At 38.8% G+C, this 25,139-nt stretch overlaps 2 protein-coding genes and 1 long non-coding RNA gene across 5 annotated transcripts in view; 2 read left to right on the top strand and 1 right to left on the bottom strand.

Annotated features, from left to right (window-relative positions):
* LOC148160340 (uncharacterized) overlaps window positions 1–25,139 on the top strand; it is a 259,172-nt gene that overhangs the window by 222,207 nt on the left and 11,826 nt on the right. The gene's annotated exons all lie outside the window — the stretch shown is intronic.
* Window positions 30–1,899, top strand: LOC148160341 (uncharacterized). The gene is made up of 2 exons (XM_088009448.1): window positions 30–188; window positions 1,229–1,899. Exon 2 carries the CDS (start codon window positions 1,231–1,233, stop codon window positions 1,714–1,716), a length of 486 nt encoding a protein of 161 aa, XP_087865574.1. The 5' UTR covers window positions 30–188; window positions 1,229–1,230; the 3' UTR covers window positions 1,717–1,899.
* lpar2b (lysophosphatidic acid receptor 2b) lies at window positions 1,759–24,188 on the bottom strand. Of its 3 annotated transcripts, none has more exons than XM_014995601.2 (6): window positions 23,709–24,188; window positions 12,037–12,481; window positions 10,115–10,609; window positions 8,839–9,077; window positions 3,517–3,645; window positions 1,759–3,419 (listed from the first exon to the last, which is right to left on the bottom strand). In XM_014995601.2, the coding sequence occupies exons 2-5, from the start codon at window positions 12,287–12,289 to the stop codon at window positions 3,532–3,534; spliced, it is 1,101 nt and encodes a 366-aa protein (XP_014851087.2). In that variant the 5' UTR covers window positions 12,290–12,481; window positions 23,709–24,188; the 3' UTR covers window positions 1,759–3,419; window positions 3,517–3,531. The 3 variants fall into 3 exon arrangements, with proteins under 3 accessions (XP_014851087.2, XP_014851086.2, XP_087865570.1); XM_014995600.2 differs by having other exon boundaries at window positions 1,759–3,645; window positions 23,709–23,840; window positions 23,968–24,187; XM_088009444.1 differs by lacking the exon at window positions 12,037–12,481 and having other exon boundaries at window positions 1,759–3,645; window positions 23,709–24,186.

Below are 25,139 nucleotides of genomic sequence, written 5' to 3'. Positions count from 1 at the left end.
GCGCTCCGCGAGCGGGGAAACATCAAGGAAATAAAGTCAAGTGTCTCGTGGTCAATCTTTCCATCAGATACAGAGAAGGTGGATCTTTGAACGATTCTTGATGATGATGAGCGCATAGTCAGACTCAGACAGGTGTAAAGGCTGACCTCAGGAGGATCTAGGGAGGGAAACCAGCTAACCGGACTGAGGTGAGTCGGTATCCTTCTGTAACAAGTTGATGTGAAACAGTTTTGCTTAAGAAAACGCTGTGGCTATTCTTGTGTTTGGATGGTAAATTGAGTCTTAAATTGAAAGTTGTCTCACTTTTTTGCTAGCTTTAAATGTTTACTTCATGTACCTTTATGAAAAATTTAAGAAAGTTTGATTTTTTTTTTCTTCTAACATTCTCGATTTTAGTTCAAATACATATATTAGCCTGGTAAAGAAACCAGCCCCTTAACCTACTCTATTTGCTTCTTACATAAGGTCTGAGCTCACTATCGCTTCCTGGAGGGGTGGTCTCAGTTGAGGTTTTAAATTTGACCCAATCACTAATCGTTTGGTTGTGACGTAATGCACCAATTCAACACTATTGCGGTAACCTAAAATTTACTCCCAAAGAAATACCTAATAATCGTCTTTAAAGAACGATTTTTACTATACCGAAATATTCTCGTCTGAAATGTCTTTTTTTCCCCAGCTAAATAATCTGAATATTACTTCAATCAAAACGGATGTTTTATTTGATCTCGTTAAAACAGAATTTGTATATGGTGCTAACTTTATCATTTAGCGTAAATATATTCATACCTCCAAACATTAACAAAAGCATATTTTCCAGATTGTATCATCTCCAAATATTTATATAGAATTCTTAAAACTAAATTCAAACCAGTAACTATTCAAATCATACCTGTAACCCTCGTGCACCGATTTGACTTTTAACATTATAAACTATTGCTTCCATGCAATTGTTTGTTGCATTTGTGTTTATAACCATTGATGTTCGGTTTAGTGTGTATACTGACGTCATAATTCACAACTTCTTCTATTCGCTGATTGGCTCGTTGAAATTCTTTTGGCGGGAATCCAAGCGAAGTAAAGTCCAGTCTGAGATGTGAAGAGAGATTATAATTGGCCAAGCTGATATATTATATCCCAATATGTTTATTTCAATGTGTGTGTGTGTGTTCTTTTTTTCATTATTATACCCAACTTACCTGATTTTTTTAAAAAAAAATTTCCACAGACATGGGCAACTCCTCCCTGGAAAAAATCTTATTTTGGAAAAAGAAAAAGAAGTCGCCTCTTAGCAATGCCTTCAGAGAACTGAAGAGGGCGCTGCCAAAGAAGAAGAAGAAAAGCAAAAAGAAAAGCATTCTGAAACAACTTCACCTGGAGAACTTGAAGAAGGACAAGAAATCCAAGAAGAAGTTTGCCTTGATACCTCTGACCCGAGACAAGAAGGCGCCCAAGTCGACAAAGATCCTCTCGCTCGGCAAAGAGAGGAAGAAGTCTGACCCAAACACTTCAGAAGGACAGAAGGAGAAGGACAGAGAGGGGCTCGCTCGAGTGGGAGACAAGATCAAAAAGACGTTCTCTCCGGAAAGCAAAAAGGAGCCCAGCCCCGAGCCGGAGGTTGCTCCTCTGAAAGAAACGCATGAAGGCAAAATATCCCTGCAGAAGCTGAAGGACATCATGAAACCCAGACGCCAGTCAGAAACCAACGCCAACTGAAGAAAAAAAAAAAAACTGGAATTTGAAGAAAAGAGACAAACATGTATTTAAAGCTTTTAATGACAGATTTATATCGTCACTAATGAAACAAAGGCGATGAGAGCTGTGGTAAAAAGTAGAACATTTGTGACGTATTAGCTTGTAAATGTCAGTTTCACTTCATATTAAATCTACTTAACCATTCATTTGCTTTATTTCTAGTCCTGGTTGCTGCACAGCTTGATACTAAAAATAAAATAAAGTAAAAGGAACATCAATTTGATTTTGAATGAAGCTTCTGGGATATTGGCACAAAACAGATCATCTCAAATTAACCCTTAAAAAAAAATTTAAGTACAGAGACATATTGGGCAACAAAAACTTTCAGCGGCAATTGTTAGAAAAAGAAAAACACACAGAGGCCTTCACGAGCCAGCCTGATGTATAAAAACAGTTTTTAAAACCCAAACACTGCAACAGTATCCACAGGCGTTGAACTTTTCCCACATAAAACCCACAAAGCATAGATTTTACTGGGATTCTGTGTGAGAATCCAACATAAAGTACAAGAGGAAGTAAAATATGAGATTTGTGGCATCCATCTGAACTCCCAAACAAAATCAAATCCAACCGTTTCACTTCAAAAGTCACAATTAGTTAGCCTTTATTGAACAGCTGCAAGAAGAAAGTCATACGCAGCCAACATGCTCCATAAAGTCTATGCTAATGCACTTCTTAGTTATTTTTTAAAACATATTTTCATTTTTGCAGTACTCTGTGGTGATGCAGCACATAAAATCCCAGTAAAACACACTGAAGTTTGTGTTTGTAAGGTGACAAAATGTGTGAAAATTCAGAGGGTGTGAATACTTTTGCGAGGTGCTGTATTGGGATAAAAAAAAATGGTTTAAAACAAATTTTAAAATGTAGCTTCTAAAATATTTTAATCTGATAAATATGCGAGTCTAATTCTGATAAAATCTCCCAAATAAAAAAAATAATAAAAAAACCTAAACCATTTAAAAAAAACAACAACAAACAAATCCAGTTCTTAAGCTGTAAAATAAAAACAGTAAAAAGGAGAATTCCTTCCTCTGCGGGATCAATGTTAGATTAATAACAGCCACGGCACGAGACGGTTTCAATACAGTTTTAGGCACAAAAAAAGTGATAAGTTACAACGTTAACTATTTACAGTTAATGGCTTGCTTTATAAAATAATCTCTGGTGCAAACAGACATCATCATCTCTAAGCTACGTTGCAAACGATTAGCTGCCTTCTGGTAGAAAGAGCGGGAAACGATGGAGGGGGAAAAAAGTGTTTCATAAAATGGCTAATTATATCTGGATTCTTTGCAATGCGATGAAAATTTTATCTTTTACATGAGCTCCGACTTATCAAATCAACGTGAGAGAGCAAGTATTAAATGTTCCACAAAGCGTAATTCAAAGCAGTTTTTAAGCTGTTAAACTGTTTTTCACTTTAGCAATAATGTTTCTAAGCTACAGGAAGAGAGGTTGATGAGTTGATGTAGCAGCCTTTGCACACAGTGTGGCAGCGCTTACATTGCATTGGTCTTTTCCAAAAATGGCCACCTTAGTAACAGTCCTTTCCCTTCTTCTGCACGCCATCATGCTGTTCTTGGTGCTGACGTGTGGAGAGCTTCTTCTCTGAAGACCGAGATAAAACCGGAGTGCAGCTCGCATTCAGAAGCAGTTCAAGTCTATTAAGAAAAGTATTGGAATCACTCGGATTTCATGTCCGTCTGCCCGTCAGAGGCGCACCATCTTCTTTCAAAGCATTCGAACATCGGTAGATACCGTTAAGGGGGCGTTTCAGGTCGTGTCATTGAAGCTGTCTGAGGCGGCGGCGTGATCCTCCGACACGTGATTCATGAGAGGCAACCCGTTGGCCTCCGCCGCCTTCCGGATGGTGCGAAGCCTCGACTCCTGCAGGAAAGGGGGCAGGAGAGGCGAAAGTAGAGGTAAGATGGAAAAAAAAAGGAGGAGGACCGGAGAGGAGAAATAATGGGTTGTTTGCAGAAGGGTGAGTGGAGTGGAGAGAAAAAGAAAGAAAAACAATGGAGAGGGAGTTAGTCGAGTCCAAACCAGCAAAAAGAGGCAAAGAACCCAAGAAGAGAAAGACATGAAAAAAAAAACCCAACCCAACCAAAACAATAGCTAGAGAGTGGCGTTTTTTTCTTTTAAAATACAGTCTTCCCAGGGTGTTATGTCACAAGGGGGCGCCAAGAGCAAAAAACAAAAATCTTTAGTTTATGACAGTTATCGCTGTTATCCAAAACTAAACTAAATGGTTAAATGGTTTAATCTGGACTGTAATAATAGTTTAATCATACATATTAAAACTAATCCAACCGCATCTGGATTCAGAACCAAATTTGACTGAAACGAGAACAAAACCCAAAATAGTTGAGACTGGCTGAACATCATGGACTGAATAACAGATCACAGACATTTTAAAGTTCTTTGTCATCCTCAGTGTTTCTTATTAGATAATAAAGTTATTGTTTTCACTGAGCTGTGCGTTTGTTTTGTTGCAGCATGTCATAAAAAAAAAAAAGATTCAAACATTAAAATTTACCAACCAGAAGTTTTCGTTCATTTTATGCAGATTTTATGTGACAGACCAACGTAAAGTCAAACTGCAACGTGGAAGGAAAGCGAAATGGAACCGGTTTTCATTTGCTTTACCAATAAAAACTTCAAAACATTGTCGTGCGTTTGAATTCAACACCTCCCCCTCCCTGCTGAATCATCTGCTGCTGCAGTTACAACTACAACTTGTTTTTCTTTTGTTTATTTTGGAGGGGCGTTTATACCAGCTTAGCACATGAATTCACTGAAAGAAATTTGGTAATTCTTTTTTTCACAAAACCTGTCAAACTCAGTCAGAGAGGAAGGAGAGCATCTTTGAAACAAACGTAAAGGTTTCGCCACAGATTCTCAACAATGCTTTGGATCTGGACTTTCAAAAGCATAGATATAATTTAATCTAGAGGTTCAAATGTCTCAGGGTCCGTCTCAGTCTTTTGCGGCGTCTGCATGATGCTGCCACTACCATGATTCACAGCGGACATGTGAAACCGCCTTAAAATTAAAGTTAAAAACTTTTTCAATAAACTGCACGACTTCAGTGTGAGATATTTATATATGTAACAAAAGAAGTCCTAACCAAACACAGCAGGCGGACAATGAAATAAAAACACACACGTAGCCATGTTGGACATTTATTTTCAATAGTTGTAATGTTTTTACAAAAATAATATGAATATAAAATGAAATCCCAGCACCATCGGTAAAATATCTCTCTATATATGTATATATAAAAAAGTATATATGCGTTTTAATGACTTAACTGAAATATAGACAATCATTTTGTGTGGCTTTACAAACGTGGTTGTCATAAATGAATTATAGTTTTCTTTAAATTGCATGAGGGAGTGCAGATCTTGCCAACAAAAGCACAACGGAGGACGAGAGATATTCGTCTTTGTCCAGCCTGGACATTGAGCAACAGCAACAAAAAACACAGGAAAATATTCTCCTGGCGCTCTTACGTCAACACGTCGATGTGGACACAGACGAGATACGTGTGACTGCATTTTCCTGCTGGTGTTGCGTGAGGGCATATTTACAACGCACATGCCGGAGTATCAAGTCAGAGGATGTGTGGCAAGAAGCGTGACCTGGTATAAAACCCCGTAAACATCTGGATCAAGTTAAGACACTACAACAAAAGAACACAGAGACACACACACACACACACACACTCAAACACTGCACTGATGAGGCAGAAATGTTGTGGTGACGATCAACTAATTAACATTAGCATGAGGCAGAGGAATGCTTCCAGGAATTTGGGTGAGTTTAGCAAATAAAAAAAAAAAAAAAGAAAGCAGTAAAGCCCTTAAAAGGTCTAATCAAAGTCTCTCCGGACTTTTTCTGCCGGGAGAAAACATGTTTATTGAATTAGGTCGACGTGAACTGTAAGAGATGCGGATGGAAATATTACTACAAGGCCGTCTGACTAATCCTGACAGTGAATTACTGAGGCCAGTCGGTACTTGCAGAGTAACTGAATATCAACAGTAGAATGTACTGAACGTACAGAAGATCACTGGGATGGTAAAAACCCTAGAGCGTAGCACTCTAACATGCAGACATGATGCAGAAAGCGATCCTGCAGGTGTGACAAAAATGTGGATGGGGGACATTCCGTGTACAAAATAAGTTCAAAGAAACTCAAAATAGCCGAGTTTCCATTGCAAATGTATGCAAATCTTTGTCTATATTCTGCTAATGTAACAAAAAAACAAACAAAAAAAAAAAAACACTACAATTTCGCAGTTCCATTTAGTAAGAAATAAAAGTAAAATCTCCTATGAATAAGCTTGTTTATGAGACAAGTCATTAAAAATCATGGCAGCGATGGATGTAAACAGTTCCATGAAAATAAACAAGGTGACGTCTGCATGTTCGCGGTGAACAACAGGAACCTCCCCACTGTTAGAAACTTCCAGAAAGAAACCCGTTTTACTTACCGATGCATATCAACTGACAGAAAAGCAGACTTCGGTAAGCATAATGCATAATTGTTTTCCTATCAAGCCATATAGTCTGTCATAGGTTCATGCTCTCCTGCACATCATAGCAGCATTGAGAAGTCAATAAAGATGCAAAAAGTCGACACATACTTTACAGAAAGGCTGATGGGCTCGGATGCTTCGCTAATCAAGCTGAACAAAATGGAGCCAAGGCAAGTGGACCAGGTCGCGAATGGAGCGGATGAACAGATCACAACAATGAGGCTAAACGCGAGGCGACAGGTGAAGAGTTATGCTAAAACTGAAAAGCCTTCAGGCTGTTTCGTTGTTCTCTTACAAAGAACAGAAACACCCATCTTCTCACAGGAGAGTCAATGTTTCCACTGTGAAACTGCTTTTCACAATTTTATCAGAGAATTTGCGACTGAAACATAATCTTTGTAGGGCTGTTGTAAACGAATATTTTAGTAATCGAGTAATCTATCGATTATTCTTACGATTAATCGAGTAATCGGATAAAAAAAATTACAAAATGAAATATTGGTAAATCTGGCATAATACCGGTGTTACTATCAGATATCAATATCAGTCCAATTTTTCATATTTGAGCATCCCTAACAGTTGCTTTTTTGTAGTTTAGAAAACTAACCTGTAACAATAATAGCTCACTTTCTAAGTTAACCAGAAGAAAAGTTATAGAAAAATCTGAAATTATATTGAATTTAATAACAAAGAGGCAGGCTCACAAATATGCTTATAAAAAATGTCTACAATCCAGCTTTTAGTTTATGTATTCATCTTCAGTGAGTTTAATAGATTAATTAAACTCACCTTGCCACCTAACCTGTCACGCTTTGGGTTTGAAAATACGGGAAATGCCGCCTGGAGTGGGAGGAGAGGGCGAATGAACGAACGTAAGATGGGGTGGAGGAAATAGACCAGCGGACTGACGAACCATTAGACCGGGGGACGAACACGGGGGGAAGCAATACGGGATATTTACGACACCTTCACTGGTCACACTCAGAAACTCATCTACCAGCCATGTACGATGCGCTCCGCCACCCGTTTCTTCAGACCGGGATATGAAATGTATTGTGCGGTTCGTCGGTAAAGCTACATTTACACGGTAAGCATCAGCTACTCAGCCGCCCGCCCTGTTCAGGCTATCCGCTCACCTCAGCGCTCTTCCCGCCGTTCGCTTTCAACCAGCAGCCCCGGAGGAGAAATGCTGCCGTACTCCAGGCATCCCCCAGTCATGTTAAGGATGCTTATTGGTTCCCCAAAAACGATAAAAAGTCGGGCATTATCATCAATCAATAAAATCCCCACGGGCCAATCTTGAAGATTGGACTTTATGCCGCTGAGACTTAGCTTTTGTCAACAACTCAGAGGCGGAAGTGAGAGCTCCGCGCAACGCAAATGAAGTCCCGGCCGGAACACGGTGCGCTAACTAATAAAACATAAATTAACGAAGCTTCGAGGCAGGTAAATTTTCCTCGAGGAATTTTAGTAATCGAGGTACTCGAATCATTCGAGGAATCGTTTCAGCCCTAAATCTTTGCATTATTTTATGCCTCCAGATGAAAACCATTTATTGTGTTGTTGTGGATTTTACGTCCCAGTGAACTAACGTGACCAAAGGAAGACCAAATTCTGCACGCTTACATTTGAGATGAAAATCTTAGATTAAATGTGGTAAACTAAAAGTAAAGCAAATCAAAGATCAAAAATCAACTCTACATAGATTCAACTAAAACGTACTCACTACAAATGAACTTATTAGAAGACAATAAGTCTAACTTAATCTACAGACTACCTATGGATGCAAAAGCAACGACAAAAGACCGCTTGAGTTACAAAAAATTAAAGTTAATTAATAAACCAATTGTTGCCAAAAACATGAAGTTTCCAGCCAAGACAAAAAAGTCATTTTACGACATAATTTGGGGTTTTAACGTATTTTAGCATGTATTCTTGCAATATGATTATTGGTGTATGAATGTGTAAATGAGTGAAAGCCAGCGTGAAAAACCATTTCAGTGGTCAGTATGACTAGCGAAGCTAAAAATCAGCCTGTTTAGAACTTTGTCATAACTGCATTTTACCATTTATATTGGATGGCTATTCAGACCAGATACCTTCTACCAACTCCCTTCTAAAACAATAAAACACAAATTTGCTAGAACTAAACATTTGTTAGTCACTAACAGGTTAGCATCTGCTTCTTATTGTTCAAATTAACAGGTTATTTCAGTTTGGTTGGGTTTCTACAAGTCAGGACTTCATTCTATTTGACCCTAATCCAAAATCTAAAAGTACTTACAGTAAATTATTAAAGTCGTTTAGTGTAAAAACCGATATCCTGGCGAGATTTCTTTGCTTGTACTCCAGCTGGACATTTCTACTTTGGTGTTTAGATTTTCCAGTAAAATGGGCTAAGACACAATCAAACTGCCCAAAAGTTACTAGCAGCGCTCGGCTAAGATATCTGACCTGAAAACGAAAGCAGTTTTTACTTTGTATAGTTTTTCTGTTTGATATTGGTGTTGTCATCTTCGTTGGTTTCAGACATTACCTCAAGCGTGGTAAAGTCATTATCAGACTGGCCCCGGCGGCACAAGCAGCACAGCAGCTCCTTGAAGGTTTTCCTCATGTCTTTGTCCCTGAAACAGTAGACGATGGGGTTGACGAAAGAATTGCACTCGGCCAGCACCAGGAAGTACTTCTCGTAGCGCAGCACTTTGCAACTTTCGCAATCGAGACCATCGAGCATCAGAAGAACGAGACCCGGTGTCCAGCAGAGCACGAAGAGGCCTGTTGAGGAGAAATCAAAGATGTTAGAAGATCCTCAACTTAAAAATCGACAAACGTTATTCTGAAGTGAAGGTGAAGACGTTGCCAGGCGACAGTGTGATCTACAAATTCCCTGACGGACTCACAGCCGACCAACAGCCTGCTTGTGGAATGGGTTTAGTCTGTACGATCAGGTTTTATTATCATAATACTTGATTAGGGATCTCAGGAATGTGCACACGTGCGGCACACTGAGCACTAATATATGCAAACTCTGGACAGAAATGGTAAAACAATGTGGTAGTAAGCACTGGGACACCAAACATGTCATGCATTCCTTAGAAAGCCAAACAAACCCCCAGCGGTCACGGCCATCTGGCTCTATCCTCTAAGTTTAAGCTAAAGTTTCCCTCTTCTACTGCAGGTTTAAGACACCAATTAAGTCAGTTTTAAATGCAAATTATTCAACGTTGAAAGTGCACATATGCTTGGAGTGGACTACAAGCTGAGGCTTGCCCAGGGTTGTCATCCAAGCCTCTTTTGAAAACAGAACTGGAATTATGCTTGCAGCTCCGGGCCCGGCCGCGCTCGAGAGTTTACAGGTTAATCGGCTGCAGAGTGACAGGACAAAGGCTTGTAACACTTTTTAAAAATTTAAGGAATTCAACGGGTCTTAAGGAGCGGCAAAGGAGGCAGCGAAAATTTGGAAGAAAATAAATAAATAAGGGAAAGGCAGCAAAAAACAAGAGCTGAGTGAGAGGAAAGGCGTGAATGCAGGTATGTTGGGGAAGCAAGGACTGCCCTGACAAGCACAGACATGTCGAGGCATTTACAAAGCAGTGCAACTATTTTCAGTTCCCAGAAGAAGAAAGGAAATTTTCAATAAATAAAATAAAATGCCAAAAAAAAAAAAAATACCAGCTACATGCAGCATTTATTTAATACTTATGTGTATCCAAGGAAACCAAGTAAATAGATGAAATAATCACTATTTCAAAGATAACTTTACTAAATTCTGAGTTCATTTTGAAGACATTTAACATGCTTTTCTGACTCACCTAGGATCATTGAAACGGTCTTCATCAAGCCGAGAACAGTCTCTTTGTGTCTGGTCGGCGTTGTGTGCTCAGACATCTGCTTGCTCTTGTGCCTCACATAAAAAAAGATCCGGGTGTAGATGGCCACCATTATGGAGAAAGTAATCAAGTTGAGAAGCGCCCAGAACACCAGGAAGCTGCGACTGTAGAGCGGCGCCATGGTGGAGCATCTCTTCAGGTCGCACAGACAGTTCCATCCCATGGTGGGAAAAAGGCCCATAATAATCGACACCACCCAGATGGAAAATATGATGATGCAAACCCGCCGCATGCTCATCTTGCTGTGCAGCTGCATGTTGAAGATGGTCTGGTGTCGCTCCATGGCAACAGCAAGAAGATTGAGGACGGAGGCCGTGAGGCTGGTGTCGACTAGCCCTTGGCGAACAAACCATTGGTACTGACTTAGCTTTATGGTCCAAGGGCCAGTGTGAAACATCAAGTGAAGGTAGGCAAGGCCTGAGGAGAAAATTTGCAAGAAATTACTTCACAACCTAAAAATGGTTATTGCTTTTGAAGACCAGGGTTTCTTCAAAGACTTTCAAATACCTTTCAGAAAACAAACCCATTGTACATGATTCTTTAGGCTTTGCACTTTTTTTATTCATTATTTGCCAAGACTAGCCAAATTTTAGCATAGATGCACAGAAGAACTGGATAAGAAAACCAACTTCAAAGAAAAACACAAAATGAAAACCTTCAGACAAGGGGAGGTTGGTTTCTTTAACACAGAACTGAATGTCTTCTGATGTAATTTGAGGTTAGTAGTAGTAGCCAAGACCAACACTGTGAATTTAGAAGGAATCAGGGTTCCTTACAAATTGACAAACCAACACCACATTTGAGTACGTTTAGTCATTTATCTAAACAGTCATGTTTTCACTCATTCCGACTGATTGAAGAGATGCACAACATTCTGAAATATATGCAGATATAAAAGTTAGCCACCAAACTACGATTGCATTGAAATAAATATTAAAAAATGGCTCATCTTAACCCAATTCTCCTCCATTTCACAAAATACTGAAATCAAGCATTTCACTTCATTTCCTCCTGTACAATGTAGAAACTTTACCATATTGTGGAATACGAATTGCCATAATTTATTTGGTTTTAAGTGGGCATTTTGTCATATATTGACATATGATGTCAGCATGGCATGCATAACTGCATACCTGGAAACTTTTGGCTGCCTTGTACCCATCAATTCATTATTTTTTCTTTTGTTTTGCATTTAGCTGACCTTAATGTACTTAAATACAATGAATTACTATTCTAATGAAAACTTAAAATTAAATACATTTTTTTTTAAATTTGCTTTTTAATTTCAAAATTAAGGTGTGCCTATAGTAGTTAAGAAAAGCATGATAATTATTAAACTTTGTTTAAAACACTTAAACAATTTTAAATGTTAGTTTAAAACATCTAAGCAATTTAAAATGTTTAAAACATTTAAAATGTAAATTTTCTTTAAATTTCCATCAGCTGAAATTTAAAGAAAATATTTATGATATACATTCAATTAACTATATAAATATAATTATTTACTATACTGTCCCAATAATACATGTTACAATCTGACTCGTTTTTTAGTTCTGATGTCGCATGTTATTTTGTGAAAGTTTCTTTGATGAGATATACAAACAGAAAGACCAGTGGTGTTTTATCCAACAATTTATAAATTACCTCCAGCATTAATAATCTATGAAGGTGTGATTATAAAGAAGTCAATTATGGAAGATAAATTACCAAATAAAGAGTGCAGTATTTTAGGAAAAGCAGACATGTACTTAAATTCATTGAGTTTCACCTGGGCTTGCATAAAATTCACAATAATTAATCAGTCCAATAAAAATCATACGAGAGAACAACTAAAATGACATTACCTGAGAACAAGTCTGAAACAGCCAGATTACCCAGCAGGTAGTAGATGGGGAAGTGAAAGCGTCGGTTTTTGAAAATGGCCAATATGACCAAAAGGTTTGAAAAGATAACTATGAAGCAAACAAGCAGTCCCAAAGTGACGACCGCATAGTCCCGTTTGCGCCAGAATTCATTAATCGTTTTATTGCTATTCTTGTAAAAAAAAGTCACATTTTCGGTATAGTGGCATGTATTGCTATTAGTTGTGCTGGACATGGCGTCAGAGAAGACTTGAAAAAGATGGATGCTTTGTCGACAGGCAATAGAGCCCAGAGATTGTGGCAGCGTTTACAGCTGTGCTCTTTGGCAGGTTGGAGGTCGGCTTGCCATGAGTTGGAAGGCAGAATAAAAAGATCCAAAGTTCCAAGCCGTCACTTGCTAAAGCGTCTCCAACACTATCAGGGAAGTCTGCAAAGAAAAAAACAAAAAGCAGATTAGAAAGACAACAGAAGCATTAATTATAAAACAAACTTTAACACTAATGTATTTAGTACATTGATTCTAAAATAGCAGTGAAATCAGTAGAATTGGATCTTTATTGTCTTTATAATGGGTACAACAGAAATGCAGCCCTTATGGAGTTTTAAAGTATAAATAAAGGTCAGAAATGATAAAATCCTCTGTGGCATTTCATTGCTTTGTACTTGTGACATGTGCAATGACAATAAAGTTGAATTCCATTCTATTCTAACAAAGTTTTTTTTTACCATACTACTTCACTAAAATTTTCCAATTCACAAATGGAAATGTGTTGTTACCAAGGCTTGTAATGTCAAATGACATTACAAAAGACACAGACTATGATGAGTAAATAATGGAGGAGTTTCATTTGTGATTTAGCAGTTTGACTGACAAGCTTATCTAGTAAATCTTTTAGATAATATTCTGAGTCAATCATTTTCCGATTCAAATTACTAACTAATATTAACTGTGAAATGCAGTGGTGAGGAAAAAGTTTTTCCCCCTCCTATTTATTTCTTCTTGCCCGTTTGTCACACTTAGCTTATTTTTGTAGCAGCAGATATAATTGTTGTTTTTCTCTAAAAAAAAAAAAAAAAAAAATTATTCGATCATGGGATACAACTTTGACATTTTTTGCACAAATACCATGTTCCATCTTACACAATATTTTTCACAGTGAGATAATCTGATTCTAGCGTGAGCCTAACAGAAACAAGACAAACACAAACTAAACTTCACGGATGCGATTCAGGGAACAGACCACGGTTCCGAGCAGAACCGTGATCTGAAGCCATCTTCACTTTGAGACCCGGAACCCACTGTAATCTTCTGTTTACAGTAAACTTGCATTTAGAGTCACGAACACCGTCTGACATTACTTTCCAATCTCCCTTGACACCCAAAGCAGCACCATCAGATCCAAAATCAGCCCGCTTGGCAGTTGGAACAGCGGAGCAGCTCCAAGCAGGCTGAGACACGCCTCGCAATTACGCAATCCAACTATGTAACTCCATCTCAATCCAAACATCCAGTACGCAGCACACACACACACAGACACACACACACACACGCACGTTTGCATGGCTATCTTTGTGGGGACTTTCCACTGACTTCCATTTGTTTCTACAGCCTAAGCCTTACCCTTATCCTAACCATCACACACCTAACCCTATCTGAAACTCAATTCACACCTTAGTCCTAAATCTGACCCTTGACCCAAAAACAACATTTCCCCTATGTGAGGACCAGGCTTTGGTCCCTACAAGGAGCAGTGAGTCCCCACAACGTAGTGTCAGGAAAACAGTCCCCACACAAGGTATTACAAACACGCGCGCGCGCGCGCGCGCACACACACACACACACACACACACACACGCACACAAACACATGCGCGAGCATGCACACACACGCATGCACACACACACACGCTCGCAGGGAGGAGTCTTTCGTGATCAGCTTCCTTAACCAAGGGTGTGTGGAAAGAAGCGTCAAATCAAAAACAGAAAGAAATGAGGAGACTAAAAGGGGGGGATGAGAATGAAATATATATATAAAAAAAACACATATAACCTGAAAGCTGTCTTAGGAGAGAAAAAACTTCAACATTAAAAAAAATAAATACAGAGCAGAATCTCTGTAAACTTCAGTGTACGAAAGATGAGGGTCACTGAAGAAAAATTAAATAAATAAAAAAGAAATTTGACTTTTTCTCAGAAATCAGAATTCTTCTAATCTACTTCTGCATTGCAGGACACAGAAAGGGATCCACAGAAAATTACACATCATTAACAAAGTATATGTGCTGATCAGATAAGTGAAAAACAACCTGGTTTCTGTTGGTTCTGGTACTTTGTTTCAGAGATTAAGACCATGTGCTCTGTGTTCAATCTGCTACAAACAGCAGCAACACAGAAGAAAAGGTGAGTACTTGGCTTTAGCAATTTAAAAACAAGAGCAAATAGTGCAACAAAACCTGGATGCAGTACAATTACTAGATAAGATCAGCGCATTCCTTGTTGCCACAGAGCAGTCAGGTATACTTTAGCTGGTGAAAGGCAAAAGCTTCATCATATCTGGCCTGAGTAGTGATGTGGGCTTCTTCCACTGTCAGATATTTTACTTTCTATCTGGCTCAATATTACATTAGCATGAAAAATGCAAGGCCATAACAGTTGGCCTATGTTAGCCAACAACTATAGCGCTCCAAACAATTGTTTGCGGTTATGAGTGTTGCACATGCTGACAATATATTCTCCATATATCATGCGGCCACACCTTAGACAGAACAAGCTCCTTCACTGTGGTCTGAGGCCTTAAACTGAACCTACCAAACCTGCAGAAACCCTGAAAATCATTACTCTTGCTCTGGTGATCAAATATGTTTAGAAAACAAAAGATAAAGGTATGCATGTATTGCTATAGCTTTCTTATCTGAGGTAGCCAGTTTGAGCAGAAATGGCAATAATCTCTTGCAGAAATGTGCAAGAGGAAGTTAATGCCAAGAACTATGGACAGGAGAGACAGCAGTATCCTGAATTTCCTCTGTGTGTGAAGTGGGATGAATTTACAAGAATACAGACGAATTTACCCCAGATTGTTTGTAGATGTAGAAGATGTCTACGAACAATCTGAGGTACACATCCCCAGAATGGTGTAGTCCTCAAGCTCTGCCTCAGATTCTTCTCATTTCAGTGACTCACTCATTAAGATGTTTGTCATCACCTGCCTACCATCGGCACACAAAGATTTGTAGACGGCGGCTGCATACTGGATAACCTTTGCCCACTTGGTCGTCCTTCTCCATAAACAGGGATGTATCTCTATGGCGTTAATCAGATCTTTTGCTTTAAATTATTTTTTTTGTTCCAATTATTTGGACTTTTTACTGATGGAAATGTCGATGAAAACCGGTGACGACAGCGTTTCCTGGATGTTCCTTTTTTAACTCTGTGACTGGCACGTCGTGACATCACGATGGTTTTTTCCGAGACAACTTTAGATGTAGGGTTTAGTCTTATTCTTCTTTTGAGCTGCAGCTGTTTGCTATTGAACTTACTCGCCCCCCGTAGCATGTGCCGTTGTTTGGTGTCCTCTTAAATATAATAAAGATTTCAGACAGCAGTTTTTAGCTGATTGTATTCCTACCAATAATTATTTTCTGATATATAGAGACTTTAATATCCATGTTCTTCAGATCCTTTAGCCCTTGAATCCTGAAGGCTTTTGTCATCTCTTGATGTGATTCTGGTAGTAAATGGACCAACACATCATCTCGGCCACACTTTAGACCTCCTGATTTCTATGGACTAGCCGTCTCCATTTCTGGGAAATATCTGAATCTGCCATTTCACACAATTTCCCGGTGATTATTGATTTTGTTGTTCCACATCCAATCAAAAAAAAAAAAAAAAAAAAAAAACGCAGACAGCAGGTTTTTAATTGCAGGATCCCGGCACTGGCAACAACTGGACAATTTTCTGCTGCTTTTATGGACTAGAGGTCTGTCCACCAAGCACTCAGGGGACAGCCATAAAGCTGAACGAAAATGGAGGAAAGACAAATTAGGCATATAACTGGAGATGCTAATAAAAGTGTTTTGATATGAAAGAGCTTTCTGTCTTTATTGGCAAAGTGGCATCTCCACAACTGGCTACTTGTTGATTCATCTGTTCATCCTGTTTCAGCTGTTTTTGATCAGATGGAGCCCGTCACTCTCTTATTTGAAAGAATTCAATACATGAAGCCAACTAGCTCACTGGGTCCCTATTCATTACAGAAACCAGTTTACAGTCCTAATACCTGCTTTTAAGGCTCTGGTTATTCATCAGAGGCTTATTTATCAGATCTTGTCAATTTTTATGTTTCTGGGAGATATTTGAGATAATCTAATCAACGTTTGTTAGACACTCCAAGGTCAAGGGTAAAACACTGGGGTGATTTGTAACCTTTTCTGTGGCAGCACCCCAGATTTAGAATAACCTTCCCCTGGATTTTCGTTCTATTACAAATCCAGGCACTTTTAAATCTAAATTTAGGACTTATTGTTTTACTCTGGCTATACTATGCATAATGTATAGCCAGAGTTATTGAATTGCCCATCATTTATCATGATAAATTTATGACATTCTTATCACTCTCACGTTCCAAACAGCTTTTAAGCATTATAGCCATTTAAAACTGCAGTTTTCATGCATAATTTCAGAACAAAACCCAAAACCTCACTCATATTACCAAAAGTCAGCCAACATTTCCAATTCTAGCATGTTTCATATCAGAATTTAAAAGCTTCAAAACAGAGCAACTTTATCATCCTCCATCCAATCCTTCTTTCATCAGCTGCTCTCTCTCTTTGCCTGAACTACAGACATGTCAATGAAAGCATAGCTTCTTTTTAAATAACCTCCTACATCTATATCTCCCCTAAAAACTGAAAACTACCAACCTTTAGTCTTCTTCCTGCTGTAACAGCATGCACTCCAAAGAGTGTTGCTGTCAGCATGAAGTGGCAGAGCTAGTAATAAAAAACTTTAAGAAATCTCTGTTAGCAACAAGAGATTGAATATGAGTTCTCACATGCCAAAAGGCCTTTTACCTTCTCCATGGTCAGCACTTATCAGTTCATCATCCCGTCAGTAGGGACCATAACTTGAATATCTGATGTACAACAGCTGTACTTGCAAAATAGCAGATTATTATCTCAGTACAGTCTACAAATATCAATGCATCTGCAAGAAAGTCAAAGTTATTAACCGTGTATATACATTTGCACAACTGGACACCTCTGAAAAAAAAAAAGTCCTGCTGTGTTTGCAGGATTCAAAGTCCTGTTTGTCACCTGAGACGAATGAAAATCAGAGTATTTCAGTGAAACAAAAGTGTGACTGTGGATTGTAGAAGTCTGCAGCAGCAGTCAGAAGTGAAAGCACCAACCAAACCGCTGTCTTTGAAGCTGCTCTTATATAACTGACATTTCCAACTTTAGTGACGATAAAGATGTATCAGATCTGAAAAAACGGATCAAACTCACGTCTCACTTACTACGACAACGTAATGTTAGTTCAGTTCATGCTAGATACATTTTCTTTGTTTCTGTAAGGCAATGCTGATCCTTAGATGGTTAAGGGGTCAGTCAAAAGCTAACTTAAATTATAAAACTGACGACATGAGAAGGGTTTACAAAAAAATGTTTCATTAATTAATTACATTCTTCCAACACAGAGCAACTTTCACCCACACACGTGTTTGTCACGCTATCTTTGTGGGGACTTTCCATTGACTTTTCATTTCTGCAGCCCAACTCTTTCCCTTACGCTAACCCTTACACATCTAAATAAAACTCAGTTCACACCATACTCCTAACCTAAAAACAGCATTTCCCACTGTTCTTTGTGGACCCAGCCCCCACAAGGAGCAGTGGGTCCCCACAACGTAATACGTCAGGAAAATGATCCTCACAAGCTATGAAATGCATGGTGTGCGCACACACACACACACACACGCACGCACACACGGTCCTGATGCTAGAACATATTTTGGCTCTCAAAGTTCATTGTGACCTTCTAGACCAGATAGTGTTAGAGACTCCATTTAGAGGGACGCTGTGGTAAACAGAACAATCCTACCTCTTAATTTAGCAGAAGTGACGCCAATACAGGAAAGCATGAAACTTTAAATTTAAATTATGTCTTTAGTGTCAGAGAATAAGTGTGAGAACATAAAAGAGGAAGCTGATTTTCAGATAAAATATAAAAAAAGCTAAAGTTAAACCTTTCAACTTGAAGACGTTATGTTTCATAAAAACAAGTACAGCAATTGAAACTGGTTTGCCACGCAAATAGCCTGAGTATTATTGCATTATCAGTTACAATATTAGCTAGATGTCAAACCAGATTAAAGGGAAGAGACACCAATTTAATTTATTTATATTGATGCATTTATTTTAAAAAAGTATATTAATAGAAAGCTGCTGCATGTGGTTTGCTGAGCTGCTTGCAGCCTCTTAACCTCTTGAACTGTTTCTAACTTTGGCCATGTTACAGCTAGGCCTGTCAAGATTACAAATTTTACTGGGGATAAATTGTCCATGTAATTATCACAATAAACAATACTATTGTTTTAAGACCATTTCCAGTAATGTATTGATAATGGCATAATAATGCAAGTTCCCCCTCTCAAAGACTAATAAAGTCTTAATTTTGTACAGAACAAAATGAAACACCAACCAAAAGTGAATAGTAAACAAATAAAAACAACTGAAATTGATTATTAAGTCTCCAAACAAAATTGCCCATCAGTAATCAGAGTGGAAAAGATTAAGCTCGTTTTAATTTATCATGATTAATTTATGGTATGGTTTATTGTGGCAGACTTTGTTACAACTACAACTGTAATCTATTGAGCTCGCTCAAGACAGACCAATGTGAAGCTCAGTCAGATATGACTGAGACAAAGAGCGCCTAAAAATGGAAAATCTATCGCCGTTGTTGGTTGGAGATCCCACAGCATGATAGGGCTACCACTATGTTTCAGTGAGACTGTTGTGTTTTCAGAGTGCCTCATGGTATTAGTTAACACACAGTATTAAGTTTAAATGTAAACAACAAAACAACAGCTGTGGTCTCATCACCCTATCCCCCCTAATGTCTGTGGTCTATTGAATTGTAGTAAACTTTAAACAGGACTTCTCATATCCGTTTTGTTCTTCCTCTTAAAAATTACTTTCTTCTTGCTACTCCTCCATAAAGGCCAGTATAGTGGAACACATGACTAATACATGTCCTGTCCCTGACATCAGAACTGAAACTCCCTCATAGTACCTACTGGCCTTCTGGCTGCTTCTCTGATTAATGCTCTCTCCTTGCCTGCTGTGACGGTTCAGTTGGGCGAATATGTCTAAAGTTTTAAGGAATGCCACTCTCTTTCCAAGCGTTGTCATGATATTAACATTTTAAACTCAATAGCTATACAAAGAGGAATATTTAATTCTTGAGTTTCATGACTGCATGTACTCCCCCCCAGAGTCAGAATTACAAATCCAAAATCCAAAATAGAGGCTCATATTTAAATTTTGAACATAACAAATGAAAGCTTTTAATTATGCTTTAATCAATTCAACAATGTAACAGCAAGAAAAACAAATTAACATAAGGTCACATTGTACAGGGGAGATAAAAACATATCTCCCCTGTACTTTAGCACGGAAATCTTTAGGGGGAAAAAGTCCTCTCTCCGTTTCCCTTTCATTTTTAAAAATCCGGCAACCAAAGAGACAGTCCTTGGACAGTTCTGTTCCGACTGCATTTTTGTTTTTTCAGATTGTTTTCAGTCTTTTTGATGTGTAGAAGAAGAGCACCTGTTGCCTGTTTGGTTCAGCACTGCCCCCTATCAGTGTGGCACTGAAATTCCACTTTACCTGCATTAGCTACATGCCATGTATCCAGCTAGTACGGTCAAAAGAGAGTCAACATTGAGGGTAAACAAAATAGCACACAACCAGTCAAAAGTTAATCAGCAGCACAATATGCACAACTGCTCTAGAAATGCAAAAACATTGAGAAAAATAAAATGTTACATTCAGAGAAAAAAAGTTAAAGTATTTAAGTTTTTGAGGTTTATGGTTTTTAGTTTGTGAACCAAAAATGCTTTTGTAACAAGTCTGTCTCTAGCTGCGTTGCCATTGACCGTGATATTGCACAAACTGAAATTACATTTGCTTAATTGAAACACAGCAACATTCAATAAAGAGTGTCTGGGAGCAGAAAAGTGTTGCTGCGCAGATAGTAAAAGTACAAATCATGAAATATTTCAGTTATACTTTGACAAAAAAACAAACCACTACAGCAAGACCAGACAGTCAATTTCTGTGTGCTGCTGCTGAGGTAAGAGATATAATCTGTGTGATACAGAACAAACACACAGAGAAAAACAAACTCAAAAATCTAACCTTTATCAGATCCATGAATGCACCATGCAACTCACTGCCAGCTCATGAGGACAACAAATCTTTTCAATGTGCATGCCGTCACTGCACATTGACTCAAAGTTAGCTGTGTTCGGGATCAATCAAGTGTTTCGAATCAAACTCAGAGGAAGAACAGAAAAATAAAACTGTGTTTAAAAAGAAAACAGAGTTATACGACGAGCGTTTCACTCAGGCTGCAAAACAACAAAGAAGTTAACTGAGGTTTAGCGAAATGAAACTGAAGAAAATGAATCAACCTAGATGGCTGATGATTTAACAAGGGGGACAGATACTTTTTCCACACATGGCTGCATGAGTTTGTTGTTCAAAAGAGCAGAAAAGTGTTGCTGTGCAGATAGTAAAAGTACAAATCAAATTTCTGATAGACTCAACACTAGATATTAGGGGTGTGAATATTTTAGTGTCCAGCCATTCGATTCAGATTTTTATGGTTACAATTAAGAAACCATTTTCAATTTTCGATTCAGAAACCAGTCCAAGTTATGTGACTGACAGGAGGAAGAGAGTGTAAATAACTAGTACATTTATTTAAAACAGCTTTATAACGTTCCATACTGTAACAAATTCCATGGTTTGTGCATTAAATTCTAAGGTTAGCTTTAGCAGCTATTTTAGGTTAGCTGCTAAGCTAACGCTAACCTAAAATAACCAGTTTTAGGTTAGCTTAACAGCTACGCTAAGGTAAGCTAACCTTAGCTTAGCTGTCAGGACAAGTGGACGTATAATGTGATGTACAATATGCTTACAAATAAGCAAAGACATATAACTTAAACAAATTTTACAATCGATGTTGAATGCTTTGAATCCATTCAAAATTGCGAGAACTAGGAATCACATTTCTCTATAGAATCCAGATATAAATCTTGTCCAGTATTGTCCCCTAATTTACAAATATAGTTATGTGCCATAAAGATAACCACACTAATTATCCCTAAATAAAGGAATATCAGCCAAATCTAAACAGTTTCACAATTAGGCAAAGGGATGTTATTGTGTGATAACCGTAAAATTAAACTCTGCCTCAACAAAAGAAAGAAAAAACAGAAAACATGCACCTCAAAATTCTAGTCACAACATAACATAGTCATAACTATGGATATTCTAAACTGAAACAGATAAATGAAGCAGCGTTGAGGAAAAGGCTTCCTTCAGTCTATTAGATTGACATTTTAAAATTAACGACAAGTCCTCAGGGTGTGCTGGGAAATCCCACAGCACCTAAAGAGAGTCAATATGGAGGGTAAACAAAACAACAGCATTGTTAACTCAACACCTATCAGCTGCACATGAAAGTTACCTTTATTCTCCACAGAACGCTGGACAAAAATCCACTCAATACGAATGGGGAAGTTCAGAGCAGAAGAAAAAAAGAAACAAGGGTCACATAGCAAATACCTCTCAACCCCCGACTTCAGACACCATCACAGTTTCCTGTCACTTACTTACTCTTCCTCCACGTTGCAGTGGTTTGAACACTCACAATCTGTGAATATGTATACGTATGTTCACATATAACTTTTTCTTTTTATAGCAGCAGTGAAACATCTTCCTGCACCTCAAGCTCAAACTATTTACGTCCAAACTTCACGTTTTATGGCCATGCCGAGTCCACCGTGTCACTTATGCGGCTCCGAGGATTTGCATGGCTGCGGGATTTCTCTGTGGATCACGTGCCTGCATTTGTGTGTGAATGAACCAGCTTGGATCAGTAAACACCAGTTCAAATGCAAACCGGTCATTAAAGTAAGGAGCCACACCCAGGTCTGTTCTCCCTCCTCCTGTCTCTAACAGCAAAGCAAATGCGGCGCCAGAGACAGCTGGCTCTCTCTGTGAAACTCCTCAGAACGGCCAGGACTCTGCTCGCCTTCACCGGGGGGTCTGGCATCTGGCATGTCTTGGGGACTATTCCCTCTTGTAGTGAGAGAAAGCTGACATAGCTGGAAATCCATGCTTAGTTCCGTCTGTTTAATTATGTAATTATGCAAACAAAGGAGTAAGTGACTTCTCCCTTCTACGAGAAAAGAAGCCACAGCGGTTAATCTATCGGAGGCGTGATTCAGCTCGTTAGTTAGACACAAGGCTACTTTACATAAAAACGAGGCACACTTCTTGTCAAGGATCTCATGCAATAAATATTATGTGGCTATTCATAAGAAGCAGAGTCCACTTTTTTTTTTAAGTCATCAATGTTGGGAGAGGTACAAATTTGTTGTGTTGGTTATTTTTGCAAACTTTGACATTTCAAACTGTCGTAGAGTTTGTACATATAAAGTCAACTTTTGATTTCAGGTAGAAAGAGGAGCTGTTGGCGACACAGTTTTAATATTTACCCACTTGGGAATTTTTTAAAGAAAAGGATCAGCTATGGAAGCGTGTGATTTAAAGCAGTTCTTTTCTATAATCTTCTGAAAGGAAATGTCTTGAGATGAGCAAATAAGACCTATCAGGAGGTGGCCAAAACCAGGATCAATTAATATAAGTAGAGATTCACCCATCAGGATTTTACTAGCCAATAACTTTTAATTGTATGTTGTTTTTGGGGCATCTGTGCTTCAGCAACATGTTTTGCATCAAGATGCTATTTTAAGCTTGAATAGTTTCATTGATAGGCCATTAGGCTCAGCCTTACAGTTCTCTAACAATGTAAGATAATGGCTAATGGTTGATTCAATCATCATAGATTCTAATCAAAACGCTGAGTCAGGATTTATTATTAAACTAAATTAGCTAATCCTGTAAGAATCATGATAATAATGCAAAATGTCTGAGCTAAATTTGCTTAATTTAAATAGATTCGTTTAATAACTTTAAAAACAGTTTTTACAGTGCACAGATCCCTGTCTTTCTCAACCAGTTGTATGCTCGCTGTGTTGTCTTTTGGCGGAAAGTGCAAGACTCATCCGGGAAAAGGAAGAAACAAAAATGAAACGTCTTATCTCAGGAGATAACACGCGGGTTTTTTTGCGTGGAATACTATGAATTGACTGCTGCTTTGACTTAAACAGACAGCATGTTAAGACGGTGTAGAAGATGTTCAGGTTGTAATGAAATCCAGACTCAGTTCAGCGCTTCGACCTTCAAACACCATTAAACTGTCCGCGCGCGCTTTATTCAACCCCACTTTAAAGTTTCTCCCCACAATTTAATTTACGGACGAGAAAATAATTTTAAAAAGAATATGTATTAACTCACCTTTTCCTTGCGTCTATGGACCTGTCCCTCAGGTACATCCAGTTCAAATTTCGTGGAGTTGTTCAACTCTAATGTAGGTCAGAGTGTACCTACATCTGAGATCACCTGAGGGCTCTGAACGCCTCTTGAGCACTGAGACAAACAAAAAAAAGAAGTGGGTCGAAATTCAACAGAAACTGCTGTGTGGGAGGTTTCTACACTGCCGCTCAGTTTCAGCTGCTTCTTCTTCTAAGAAAAACTTTAAAGTGGTCACCGTCACCTCCACTGGCACTTTCCTGCTGCTTCCGGTAGTTTTCAGCGCGTGTAACCTGCTTACATTGATCCTTTAAAGGAGGAGCAGAAAGGGTGCGGCACTCTCCTGTGCTGCCGCTGCTGCTCTCTGTCAGCCCGGTTCTCTTTCACAAGGGAGCGGTACCTGGAGCTCTGCGCTGCCTCTGCCAATCTGAGAGCTCCATATCCGCCTGTCGCTGTCCCCCCTGTTGAGTGACGACGGGATGGACGAGCCAATCAGAGACGCGCTGAGGAGTGAGCGACGTGAAGAGGAAAAGCGAGGAATTTAAGGATGAAAGTGGGAGGTGGATTATTAGTGATAATGGTCGGCCAAGGAAGCAGAGGAATGTCATAGCGAAGTTAGTTGTGATTCATTTGAACAAGCAGGACATACGCAACCCACACATACTTCACAAAAAGCCTAGTTCCTTTACCTCTCTATATGGCATAGACAGAAAAATCTAGAAAAAACACTGACGTATCAACCATAAACATTTCAACATGGAGCTTTAGCTATCACAGCTAGAAACTAGTAAACAGGCCTGAAATAGGCGCAGTGGTGGACTCAGACCTTAACCTCCAAAGTCACATAAAGACAACTTCAAAGTCAGTCTTCTATCACCTAAAGAACATTTCAAGATTATTTTAAGACTCATACGTCTGTCTCTTTAGTCACACTGATTACTGCAACGGTGTCTTCACAGGCCTGCTTGTAAGTCAGTCAGATGCAGCTGAACCAGAACGCTGCTGCTCACGTTCTCACTAAAACTAGGAAGATAGATAGAGCACGTCATTCCAGTTCTAAAGTTCTTCCATATGCTTCTTGTAATTCAGAGAGTAGACTTTCAAATACTTCTGTTAGTTTATAAATCACTGGACGGCTTAGGACGAAACTGTATTGTGATCGTGTTAACCATCCAGGCCAAAGGCACCAACAGGACATTGTACAAAGACAACACTGGAACCTAACCCACACGAACAACCATACGTTGCAGTTGGCACACAGAAATATCGATGTAGATCCGACCACAGAATAGTGATTTCCTCCTGACCTTCATAAATATGCCACACAAGGCATGGAAACTTAAAATCATGCAGAATACTACTACACCCCTGTGAGATGCATTACAGAAAAATAAGTACATGAATTATCTCTGCTGC

Source organism: Poecilia mexicana, unplaced genomic scaffold, assembly GCF_051168715.1.
Source record: "Poecilia mexicana isolate PSO_F unplaced genomic scaffold, ASM5116871v1 scaffold_2, whole genome shotgun sequence".
NCBI classification, from domain to species: Eukaryota; Metazoa; Chordata; class Actinopteri; order Cyprinodontiformes; family Poeciliidae; genus Poecilia; species Poecilia mexicana.
The sequence above is the reverse complement of the archived record's forward strand: the minus strand, read 5'-3'. Positions and strand labels throughout refer to the sequence as shown.